Below are 12,155 nucleotides of genomic sequence, written 5' to 3'. Positions count from 1 at the left end.
TAACAGAAATAATAGCAAAATCCAATTTGATTACGTACGGCTGTAATAGTAATAAACATTTACTCTCATTATTTGTAATGGTCATTATTAATTTGAGAAAACAGTGTTTTTCTTTTATTTCATAAGTTATAACTATAAATCTATCGATTCCAACTTCTAAATGAATAAAAATCGAAAATCGATAAGATACCTGACTGATTTAACACAACCCATCCCTACTAAATTTGAAATGAATTGTCAAACTAATCTAAATTATTTAGACACACTATTATTTATAAATCAATATCACCAATCCACCAGAACACTAAACTGTTCTCTGTTTCATTTGAATACTTCATATCTATATCGACTTTAGTATCTTGATGCTTATCCTTGTCAATAACTTCTTCATCCTGGGATTTTGCTAGTGGATCTCTAAAATGATACTGTCCTGAACCAGTAGCTAATATCGGTCGACATGGGTGTATAGACACACTGTTACAACAGTCTTTGTGTAATGGAAACTGAAAAAAAAAACTTGAATACATTGGCTGAGTTTGATAAAAACCAATAGATGTATCAAAGCCCAGTGCATAAGCTATTAAGAAGTTTAAAAAGGGTAATGTTCCTTTGATAGGAGATTAAAGGTTTCCAGTTTGACGAACATATACTAAAACTAACTATTACTCGCGACTTCGTCCACATGGAGTGTTTTTTGAGTTACTTCAATACAGTATAAATATAGACAAATAAAGTGCTTTGTTTGTAGTAAAACCAAAGTCATTTTCCATTGTCTGTCTGTCCCTATGTATATATCTTTAAAAATATGCAATGGATTTTGATGTAGTTTGTTAGAGTGATTCAAGAGGAACATTTATATATACATATTAAATATAATAGAAAAATACTGACAAATTTAAATGTTTTTAGTGTAATATCATAAACAAACGCATCTTCCTCTTAGTATTGGACCCATGTGAACAGGGTGAGTTGCTTGTTAACAAGTACATTATTTTACATAAACATTTTAAAGTATACTATCTTACGCCCGCAATTCCGTCCACATGTAATTAAAAAAACAAAAGCAAGAAGCCTATGTGTTCTTCCGGACTATGCTCTACTCCTATACCAAATGTCATCGAGATTCTTTCAGCAGTTTAGGCTACAAACTCTAACAAACATCCATCCATCAAACCTACATTTATAATATTAGTATGATAAACAATGTATATACTTACAGTATATGTCACATTATATTTATCTCCATCTGTGACATCCAAACTTGAATGCCAATTGACTTTATTAGCATCCCATACTTTTACCAAACCGTCAGTGCCTCCAGAGACAAGATATTTACCACATGGTGATATATCAAAGTAAACTCTTTGGTTTGTATCTACTGCTCTTGTTAACACATTAAGTGGAGTTTTATAATATCTTATGTCCCATATTAAAAGTCTATGGTCCTTCCGAGCACCTGACACCAATCTGATGCCATCAGTTGCAAACTTCATATGGGTTACTCCTCCTAAAATTGTTTTCTACAAATTTATAAACACATTTCAATTCAAAAAGAAAAAATTATTAAGAACATGGCTGAACGAGAATATTTACAAAAATATTTAGCTACAATAACAAAATAAGTAATCTTACTAAAATCTACAATTGAGTTGAATTTATATATGACTAGCTATTGCTCGCGTTTATATTCACGCGGAAATAAAAAAAACATAGCCTATGTTAATCAGTCATCATGTAGATAGCTACAACTAATAGTAATTGATGAAAGAATTTTTAAAATCCGCCCAGTAGTTTTTGAGTTACTTCAATCATACTAATATTATAAATGCAAACATTTAGATGGATGGATGGATGTTTGTTAGAGTTTGTAGCCTAAATGGCTGAATGGATTTCGATGAAATTTGATATGGATGTAGAGGATAGTCTGGAAGAACACATAGGCTACTAACTTTTGTTTTTTTAAATTCCACGTGGACTGAGTCGCGAACGAAAGCTACTACATACTAAAATCCAAATAATACAAATCTTTCCTCTTTATTATTACAGATAAAACTAAAAATCTACATTACCTGTATGTCCATACATTTTTCCTATACTTTTATAATTGCCTATTTCATTTACATTGAAGAGACTTAATGTCGTATTCCAAGAGCCAACAGCAAGGAGATTGCCGCTTGTAGCAAAACATGATGCAGGAGAATTTATTTTATGCTCTGCATAGTCTCTGCCAGGTCTGTAAACAAAAAAATATATACATGCTTTAATGTACTACTGTTGAAGATTGATTTTTTTTAATACCTTTCCAAAATATGTTTTAGAATTTATTAATTAACTTAGTAAAACTTTTGTGAGACATTACACTAAATTAATTACTAGCTGTTGCACGCGACTTCGCCCACGTGAAATTAAAAAATGTAGCCTATGTTACTTACATATAATTTATCTTTCTAACGGTGAAAGAATTTTTAAAATCGGCCAAGTAGTTCTTGAATTATTTCAATACATACAAAACTACAAATCTTTTCTCTTTATAATATTAGTATTGGTAGATAAAAACAGGGCTTAACTCAAGTAACCAATTCTGTATGTCGCACCGGTCATCCCTGTTTAAAACTATTGGTGCCTATACCGAATTGCTCAAATGAGTTAGCCATGTTTTGTAATTATTTTGTTAACTGTTAATAATTTGTTACTTAAGATAAGCAAGTATAACCTTTACATTAATTAATTATTTGATTCTTACCTTTCCACATCAAAAGTCCTTAAAACTTTTTTATATCCACCTATGATTCTATTTCCTTCATTATTAAATGTGACTGATATAGCCGGTTCCATTTCATCAACAGCATTAAATCCTCTATAAGAGCATCTTAAAGAGCCATCAAAAGCATCCCACATCTGTATAGGAGCATTCTGTCTTGTTGTTATCCAACTGTAAGGAACACAGATGAAAACATTACAATTTTTTTAAGGTGGCAAACGAGTAAGCGGCCACCTGAATAAAATGGAAAGCACCCGCTGCCCATAAACATCCATATATAGGGATATTTCCCCTTCCTATGCGTCCCCTCCACCATCAAATCCACTTTTCCTTTCCATACTTTCCTCTTAAGAAAAGGGTGGAAAGGTAAAATTAGGCCTCCGGCACCACACTCATCAGACGAAACGCGGAATTGCTATCACTTCACGCCTGTTTTCTGTGTAGTCATGGTATTACACCGGGTGAGCCGGCTCATTCATGCGAAGATGTTAAAGGGGCTCTACCACTGTAAATTTTTTCTACTGTATTAATAATTTTAATCTACTGCAACAAATTAAAACAAATTGTAGTAATTAACTAATAAAAACAATTTAAAACTCACCAACATGATTCTGGAATACTACTGTTCATTCCGGGGTACCAACAAAAGTCATAAATAAGTCCACATTCCTTTACATGAATAACGGGATCTAAGACATCTATCTTGCGTTTAGAATCCACAGAACCCGAGTAAAGATCTCGCGGTAGCTCAGTTACATGCACTCCATCGTTATTTACAACAGACAGACAGCACGTACCATCTGGTGACCACTTACAGCCACGCAAATACGGTTGAACGTCCTCCTTGCTTTTTAGAGCTGGAACTCCAGCTGAAGAGTAACAGAGCTCCAACAATGTTTTGCTATTGAATAACTTGGGATATTCATATTGATAATGCTCGTTTGAACTATTTGTGATTCCATAGTCATTGGAAGTACCATTATGATTTTCAGAAAGAACAATTTCATCTATATCCATTCCAGGTGATTTTAAGAAATAAAATGTTAAACACACATTTACTGTGAATTGTAAACAATTTAAAATCTAGCTTTCTGTCAATGTCGATTGTCGTTGCTATTTTTTCTCATTAGCATGATAATGTACTAGATATTCCGTGGACTAACATCCCATTATTTGTACACGGAATATCTGACTGTGCATTATTTCGCCGTGCAATATTATCACTTATTTTGAATTATCACACCGTACTGTTACTGTACGGCCCGATAATGCACGCACGGCTAAATAATTGGAAGCCAATATGGCGGCATTAAATCTGTCAGAATCCCATCGGCCAATCAGCAGCGAGTAATTCTCTATGGCTGTGCTTCGTTTAACACCACTTGCAATGCAAATTAGCCACTGAATTTGGTTTAGTTGAAGTTACGACATTGTGAAAATTTCAATGCAAAATGGAAAATACAGAAGAATACTAAAGTCATGTTTGTCAAGAGACTACTATTTGCAAACATAATCTGTCCAAAAGAACAATTTAATAATAAATATTAGAAAGAAAGAAAGAAAGAAAGAAATAATAATAAATATTACTTATTTCCGCGTTGTTTTTTCTTATGCCTTAACGTTATTGCTTAATTAATCTAAATAAAATAGTAGAAGTAAACACGGTAAAACTATAATTGGCAATATTAAAACTCACAAACAAAAATTAAACAGCTCAACAAAAATGATGAATAATAAATTAAGAAATCGCGAGACAGTTATTTAACATAATTTAAGTTTAATTACTTGTCATACCTTTAGTCTTGGTCCACCACTGGAGAGCACGCTGATAAGCCATTAAATAAACTTTTGAACCAATTCTGATCTGTGATACATTTCGAAAATTTAAAAATTCGCGATTTCATGTTTCAACTAATTCTCATCAGTCACTGGCAAGTGGTGTAAACGAAGCACGATCATAGAGAATTATATGCTGCTGATGGGATTGACAGATTTTATGCCGCCATGTTGTCTTCCAATTATTCAGCTACGCAACATCGGATATCGGGTCGTCCATTATCAGCCCGCTACCGTTATCGTACAGCCCAATAATGCATGACTCGATAATTGGTGTACCTTGTTTGTACACGTATTATTTAGCCGTGAATTTTCATGGCTGTAGATTATTGCCTCCAGAAGTGATAGTCTATGAATGAATGAATAAAATAACGTAAGTAAACTACGCACAGGAAACTTACTGAATTAATGTAAAATGTAAATTAATTTGTATTGTGATATTGACGCATAAAAATAAAAAATAAAATAAAACCCGTTTAAAGTGATATATATTGTTATAAAAAAAAAGTGTTGAAGTTTATAAAACAACTAGCGACATCTATTCTGGATTAATAACTAAACCAATGTGAAGGATTGACTATATTGGGGTTAGATGTCGCTGTTATAGGCTGTAAAAAGTGCTTACAAAAAAAAATTCATTTCAGTAATAATTGACATGAATATCTACAACACCTACATAGCTTCTCTTCTGTTGACATAATCCTGGGCCGCTCTAATACAAACGTAGAAAAATTAAAAAAGTTTGTTTTACTTTGTAAAGCCATATATTTCAAATATAGAAATGGGAGCGTATTATTATATAGGTTGACTTAAGACTGTCTTTGAATGTAGAAGAATCCTATTACATTATAGCTTTATTAAAGGTCGAAATTGTAAAAGGCATCATTTAAATGTCGAAGGCGTGTACAACGGCTGGCAAGGCAAGGCAAGTGGGTCAGGGACGAGGGCGGATGTTATTTGAGATTTTATGGGCCATTACAAATTATGAAGATTGTGTCCCTCGCTGCAATTTCGCTTTCAAATTAAGGTTCAACATTTTTATATGCATTAGAGAACTTTACATTATTGGCTTTAATGGATTACATTGGACATCATAATTTATATCGAAACATCTACTTAGATCGTTATTGTTTATTGTGTTTACGTGAGTTTCCTTTGCGTGTGTTATTTTGCAACGGCCTCGTATTATGCAGGCAAATACATCATTAGGTGACAAACGACAGTCACTTCCTAAATTCGCTGAAATAGAGAAGCGACTACTGCCCATAGACATTCGCATTAGAAGATGCTTTACCTACATTTACAAGAAGTGGGACCCACAGAAAGAGGATGTTTTCCCTTCCTATGTGTTCACATCTTCAATTCTACTTCATCTTCCCATCCTTCCCTTATAAAAGCAGTACAGGAAAGGGGATTGACTATAATTAAGTAGATTATGACGATAGCATACAATTCATGATAGTTATACGATCTATTTAGTATGTTTTTTGCGAATGCATGTAGATTTTATTTAAGTATAAAAAAATATATCATAAGGTGGCAACCGAGTAAGCGGTCGCCTGAATTCGCCAAAAATGACGAAACGACCGCTGCTCATAGACATTCGCAATAGGGGATGTGTTGCTTACCTTTAATCGAGGAGAAGACGCACATAAAGAGGATATTTTCCCTTCCTATGCGTCTCCTGCCCCGTCAAATCCACGTTCCCTTCCCAATCTTGTCGTATAGGTATCAGGGTGGGAAGGAAAACGGATTAAAGTTGGGCCTCCTGCACCACACTCATCAGACGAAACGCGGAATTGCTCCCACTTCACGACTGTCGTCTGTGTGGTCGTGGTATTTCACCGGGCGTGCCGGCAGATTCGTGCGAAGATATTAAAGCGGGCTCTACTACTGATAGCTAGAGATATATAAAGAGTAGCTTTGGATAAAAGTAGGAAATAAATGCAACGTTGAGATCTGTCCGGTCGGACATTGGACGTTATTAGTGATGTGGTTTGCGGTTTGTTGCTCTGCTCGTTACAGAAACAAAACCAGGCTTAAGTTTTGTTTCTACTACTAAAACATTTGCATATAAACATCTCTGTTTCTCACAAAGTGAAAAATGACAATTTTAACATTGAATATGATTGTTTTAAATACTCTTGATTTTTAAACGTCGAGGAAATGGTGTATGGGATGGGTTATAAAATAAATAAATACATCTTTATTGTTGTCCTAAAAATATAGGATACAGTTTCTTATGTACTAATGTTTACATAAATTGACAACAATGGGCTGCAGGCTCAACGTGACCCGCATGGCCTAAGTCATGTGGAGCTGGTTTTCAGCCTGTCCCGATGGCAGAGTTGAGCCCGTTTTTACGCATTTAATTTCTTAGAAATTTCTGTATGTAAAAATGTAATCTTTATTATTTGATTAACTATCGTCCGCGAAACAGTCCGTGTAGAATTAAAAAAGTGAGTAGCCTATGTATCCTTCCAGACTATGCTCTACATCTATGCCATTTCATTGAGATCCATTCAGCAGTTTAGGCTACAAACTCTAACAAACAACCATCCATCTAAACTTTCGCATTTATAATATTAGTAAGAGTAAGATTAGAATTACATTACATTAATAATACAAAGGGACACTGACTCCACAATTCGAGACTTAAGGATTACGACGTATCCCGACTTTATGGGATAATGTTAAGTCGGTGAAAGGAAGATTCGGTTGAGATTTACGTCTTATATTCTGAATGTATAATTTCTGTTGATGTCGGCTTTGTTTCAAAGTATAATTCATGTCACCACTGATGGTAATATGCAAAGAAAATGTTTTATTTGTTTTAATATCTTACTGGATTATATTATAATATTTATTTGATTAGTTAGATAAGACTTTTTTTTATATAAACTTATGTATTTTTGTTTAACAACATTTTTCTTTTACGTCGGTTTAATAAACCGTACGATTTTGAATTTCCTTAGCTTTTCTTTAGTCTTCATATTGCATTTTCGTACCGTCGTTATCGTAGTAGATTGCACCACAGAAACCTCCCCGTTCCGCGCCGTTCACTCCTTTGACTTCGTCTCCCCCTTGTCTCCCTGTCCCTCGCCTCAACAAAGTTCACCTGTTTACTTTGGATCAGATATCATCTATTTGAAATTCATATCAGACTAACAGTTGCTATGTAATTTAGTTACTTAATAGTCAGGGAGTATATTCATAACTTTTGAAGGATATTACCTAAGAGAAGGTAAAACAGAGATATCAATCTTGTAAAAAAATTGTTTAAAACAAATGAACAGTTTTGTTGAAACTACTAACGATTTATTATAAAAAAAATTGTCACAGTTTAATGAATTATCCATATTTTTAATAAAATGTCTATATTATTTCTATAACAATGCTTTCGCGAACAAATCGTATTCAAGAAATTCTCTCGTAGTGAGAAAGTTCATAAGATTTTTAATTATAAATTGGAGTCCGATTTCTTTCTAATTTATAACAATCCGTTGATTATGAATTCCAAAGTTTAATTAAAGAGTTTCAATCCATTTAACTTAATAATAATTTAACGAATAATTCAAATTATTTACGAAAAAACGCAGGATTGCATAATGTATATCTTTTTAAATTGAAATATTTATTATTTATACATATTACCTCGGTTTTCTTTATCAAAGATTTTTTGGTTTTTGTCATAACACATGAGATTTCATGCTGTCTCATTCTAATTTTAGGCTATTTGTTTCAAATATCTAGAACATTCTGAACGCATAATCAAACGTCACGTTGTTTGCAAAGCAATTTGCTAGCAGTCGGAGCGCGGTGTAGCAATCGCCTTCGAACTTGCTCCAGTCAACTTGCCTCAGATGTTATTACAAATCAAAATGCTTGATCAACTGTACAATCGAGGAAATCCACGATATGCCACAATTAGTAAATTTCAAATTCTTTTTACAAATAACCAATTAGATAGAAAAAACAATTATATGTACACCACTGACTGTTCTTTTTTTCACACAAAATGCTCGTTTTGGTTATTACTACGGGTCTTAATGCGTACAAAATCTTTAAAAGTACTGTTGGTGATTGCTTAAGACACAATCCCTTTAAAGTGTTTTTGTAGATTAACCTATAGCAACCTAAACCGGACAAAACTGAGAATAAAAAAGACCTTTACAGGTCATTTGTAGGGATAAACAACATCAGTATTGTCGTACGTCAAACTAATACGTCAAACTTGTATTAAAAGATCTCTGAGAATTGCGTCCCATCACTAATCTAACGACCAATGCCTAAGGGACTGCTATACTCAACTCAAAATACACCACTCACCGACCTAAAATACAACTGTAACAGTAATACACGATAAAGCAGAACTGCAACTGGGCCAGATCAAAGTCATTCCCGGTAGCTAACAATGTGACGTAACAAAGGCAGTACCTAATGGATGGCTCTACTGGAATGTACAGTCGGCTGCACAATATATAGACAAACATCGGCCTACAAGAAAACGCTCCAAGTAATTCGAGTTAAGTTCACTCTCAAAAAACTTAGTCCCTAAGGATTTAAATTTACTTTTTGTTTGTAACAAAACTCTGGCATATTTAGGAGCGTCTACTTCACAAATTACATTATACGGGGGTATTGTCCTGCCTACAAATAAAAGCTAGATTTATGTATAGGCAATTTTATACATGGGAATCGATTTAACTTGGCAAGTGGGTAACTTCTGCTCGATGTGATAACTTCGCCCAGTACTATACTTGTAATTTCAACCGAGCTGAACATTTCATGGCGCTGTGGGGCAATCTTTATAATGTCTGTAAAATCATAAAGAGGCCGCGAGTCCCTGACCCACTTTGTTTCTATTAGGACAAGCATATTTTACCTATGGATTTTTGCATGCTGTGGATGGGATAATAACGGTAATTGAAACATTAGGCTTGAAAGATGAGACATAGATTAATAAACAATCAAGTATTTATACCTAAAGTAGTGTCGATACATATTTATAGTGAAACGACCATGTTGTATTCAAAACATCAATAAGCACCTGTAAAAGTGTTTAACTATAGAGGTGTGTGAAAAGAAATATGATTTGATTGTGATAAATCACGTATAAACATAGATATTCGGTGGCTCAGTGGTTTAAGCCCTTGCCTTATAATCTACAGGTATTGGGTTCGAATCCGACCATGATTTTCAATTTTTTGAAAATTTTATATGTACATAATTTACCCGACGCTCTTACGTTGAAGGAAAACATCGTGATGCAACCTATCGGCGAAGCAATTCAAAGATATTGTGTGAAGTCAACCAACCCGCACAGGGACAGCGTGGTTGACTATGGCCTAGTCACCCTAACTTAGGTAGGCTCCGAGTCGCTCGGTGGGGACGTATAGTGAGCTGGTGATGACATCAAAATGTTGACAATCTATGTATTAAGGGTAGCGTAGCTTAAGCGTAGGTTTTTAGTAATTAATGTAAGGAAAGATTGTTACTTTTGAATACTTAGTGTGGGCAACACCAGATTAACACAAATTGTAATTAGCTTTAAGTATAAATGTAATTGTAATTGTTAAATTTATTATTTTTCAATAAAAATCTTCCTATTTCTATTACAATGTTGTAATGTATGGCGACACTGTATACTTGTGTCATGGTGTCATGCTAGCAAGTCAGTCGTGTCCAAACCACCGACGGGAGCGGATGTCCCAAGCATACAGTACAAGTGTTAATTAATTAAAACGTTCATTACATAAATGGAAGTTGCTATAATCTAATTGCAAATAGAAAACAAAAGAGCGATAATCTGATCGTCAAGTTTTCGAAAACCTTTTCGTTCCAATCCCATCGCCTTGATTTATATTTCCTTATATTAAAGGCAATTCTTCAAAGTAATTCACATCGCCGGCCATTCGTCTTAAGAAACTTTTACATTAATTAGATCAGATAGTTTACACCACAATGGAATAAACTAAGTTTTTCCTACTCAAACAATAGTACAAAGTTTTCTAACGAGCTTATCTGCAAACAATTGAGATTAACTTTGAGCACAAAAGCTCTAGAACTTAATGTTGAAGCTTTATATGTTATCCTTGTTTTTAATGATTATTATGCAACTATCTATTCTCGTGCGGTTTCATCCGTATTAAATTATGAAAACTTTGTTTTATTGTTTACATTTGTCAAATTCTCAATTGCAAGTGTCAAAATTACCGTTACCATAACAACCTTGCTTCCTTAATGTCAGCCTGAAGTCTATGGTCCCTTTCCCACATGAATGGTTTTTCCAATTTATTTACGCCCTAAGTTTAATAGCGTGAACATATAAAGCGTATGGTAAATGTAGGGCTTTTTATTAAAGAAATATGTAAATATAGATTAGAAAGATAGATTTGAATCATAAAGTTTTATTGTACAGGTATTTAAATTAAATCCTAGGAGGAAAAAGTTCCAATTATTTGACCTGAGAAACATTAATATTTTCTTACTAAATATTTGTTGCACAAATGTCTTTAGAACACTTTGCTATTAAAAGTCAAAAGGTCCGTTTTATGTACCATTAAAAGTGTTTCAAGGGAATGAATCAAGGTATATAGTAATAAAGATATTAATAACGGCTTCGCTTTCAAGTTTTATTGGCAAAGGGAGGTGAAAGAAAATGAAATCATTGAGTCGCTTTGACATTCAATGAAGAAATATTTTAATGTCGTTTGATAAAAATTTCTGTGTACTTACTACGTTTTTAACCGCATAGTTGACTGCTTGCTAAATTTAATAGAGATCATAAGAGTACGTAAATATATTTTTTCTGACCGACTTCCCAAAAGAAGGAGGTATGTACACACATAAAAAAAACATACAGACGAATTGAGTACCTCCTACGGCATAATTTAAGTCGTAATTCGTAATTGCTAACTCAATGTACATGTACATATTTGGAATAAATAGTCTGGTATTGGTCTATAGTATCTTCTCTCATAAATATTTTAAGAAGGGTCCAAAGATCATATTGAATTAAATAATAATTGCATTACAAGTTTCCAACGACGAGAACCTTTTATCAGTGGAAAGTTTCTTTTATACTTAATGGCGGAGTTACGTCTTAATTTTTTATGTCTTTGTCTACTTTTTTCGATATCTAAAAGGTGTATTAAATGTTAAAGAAATTCACTGTAATTATATTAATTGATAAGAAATTATGGAACCTTTAAATCTCATTCTAATATGTGTAATTTTTTTTTATAACATATGGTGGCAAACGAGCAACCGGCCATCTGAATCTGCCAAAATGGCGAAGCGACCGCTGCCCATAGACATCCGCAATTGCAGATGCGTTGCCTACCCTTATCCGACGGAGGAGGAGACGTACATAAAGAGGACATTTCCCCTTCCTAGGCATCTCCTCCACCGTCAAATCCACTTCTTCTTCCCATCCTGTCCTTATAAGAAAAGGATGGTAAAGAGGACTTAAATTAGGCCTCCGGCACCACACTCATCAGACGAAACACGGAATTGCTTCCATATCACGCCTGTCTTCTGTGTGGTCGTGGTATTA

At 33.9% G+C, this 12,155-nt stretch overlaps 1 protein-coding gene across 1 annotated transcript; it reads right to left on the bottom strand.

Annotated features, from left to right (window-relative positions):
- Window positions 1-212: 212 nt before the first annotated feature.
- On the bottom strand, window positions 213-3,957 carry LOC106100873 (telomerase Cajal body protein 1). The gene is made up of 5 exons (XM_013279937.1): window positions 3,363-3,957; window positions 2,744-2,932; window positions 2,070-2,233; window positions 1,218-1,507; window positions 213-503 (listed from the first exon to the last, which is right to left on the bottom strand). The coding sequence occupies exons 1-5, from the start codon at window positions 3,776-3,778 to the stop codon at window positions 273-275; spliced, it is 1,290 nt and encodes a 429-aa protein (XP_013135391.1). The 5' UTR covers window positions 3,779-3,957; the 3' UTR covers window positions 213-272.
- Window positions 3,958-12,155: the final 8,198 nt, after the last annotated feature.

The sequence above is a fragment of the Papilio polytes genome, unplaced genomic scaffold (assembly GCF_000836215.1).
Source record: "Papilio polytes unplaced genomic scaffold, Ppol_1.0 DF824035.1, whole genome shotgun sequence".
NCBI lineage: Eukaryota > Metazoa > Arthropoda > Insecta > Lepidoptera > Papilionidae > Papilio > Papilio polytes.
Note: the sequence above shows the minus strand (reverse complement) of the source record. Positions and strands in the feature narration are given on the sequence as shown.

What these genes read in the sequence shown, in the direction of transcription:
- LOC106100873 (XM_013279937.1), bottom strand. Translation starts at nt 3,778, where the DNA reads ATGGATATAGATGAAATTGTTCTTTCTGAAAATCATAATGGTACTTCC. An exon ending in AGTATTCCAGAATCATGTTG is followed by an intron (nt 2,933 to 3,362) that starts GTGAGTTTTAAA and finishes TGTTCCTTACAG; the next exon opens with TTGGATAACAACAAGACAGA. An exon ending in AGGACTTTTGATGTGGAAAG is followed by an intron (nt 2,234 to 2,743) that starts GTAAGAATCAAA and finishes TTTTGTTTACAG; the next exon opens with ACCTGGCAGAGACTATGCAG.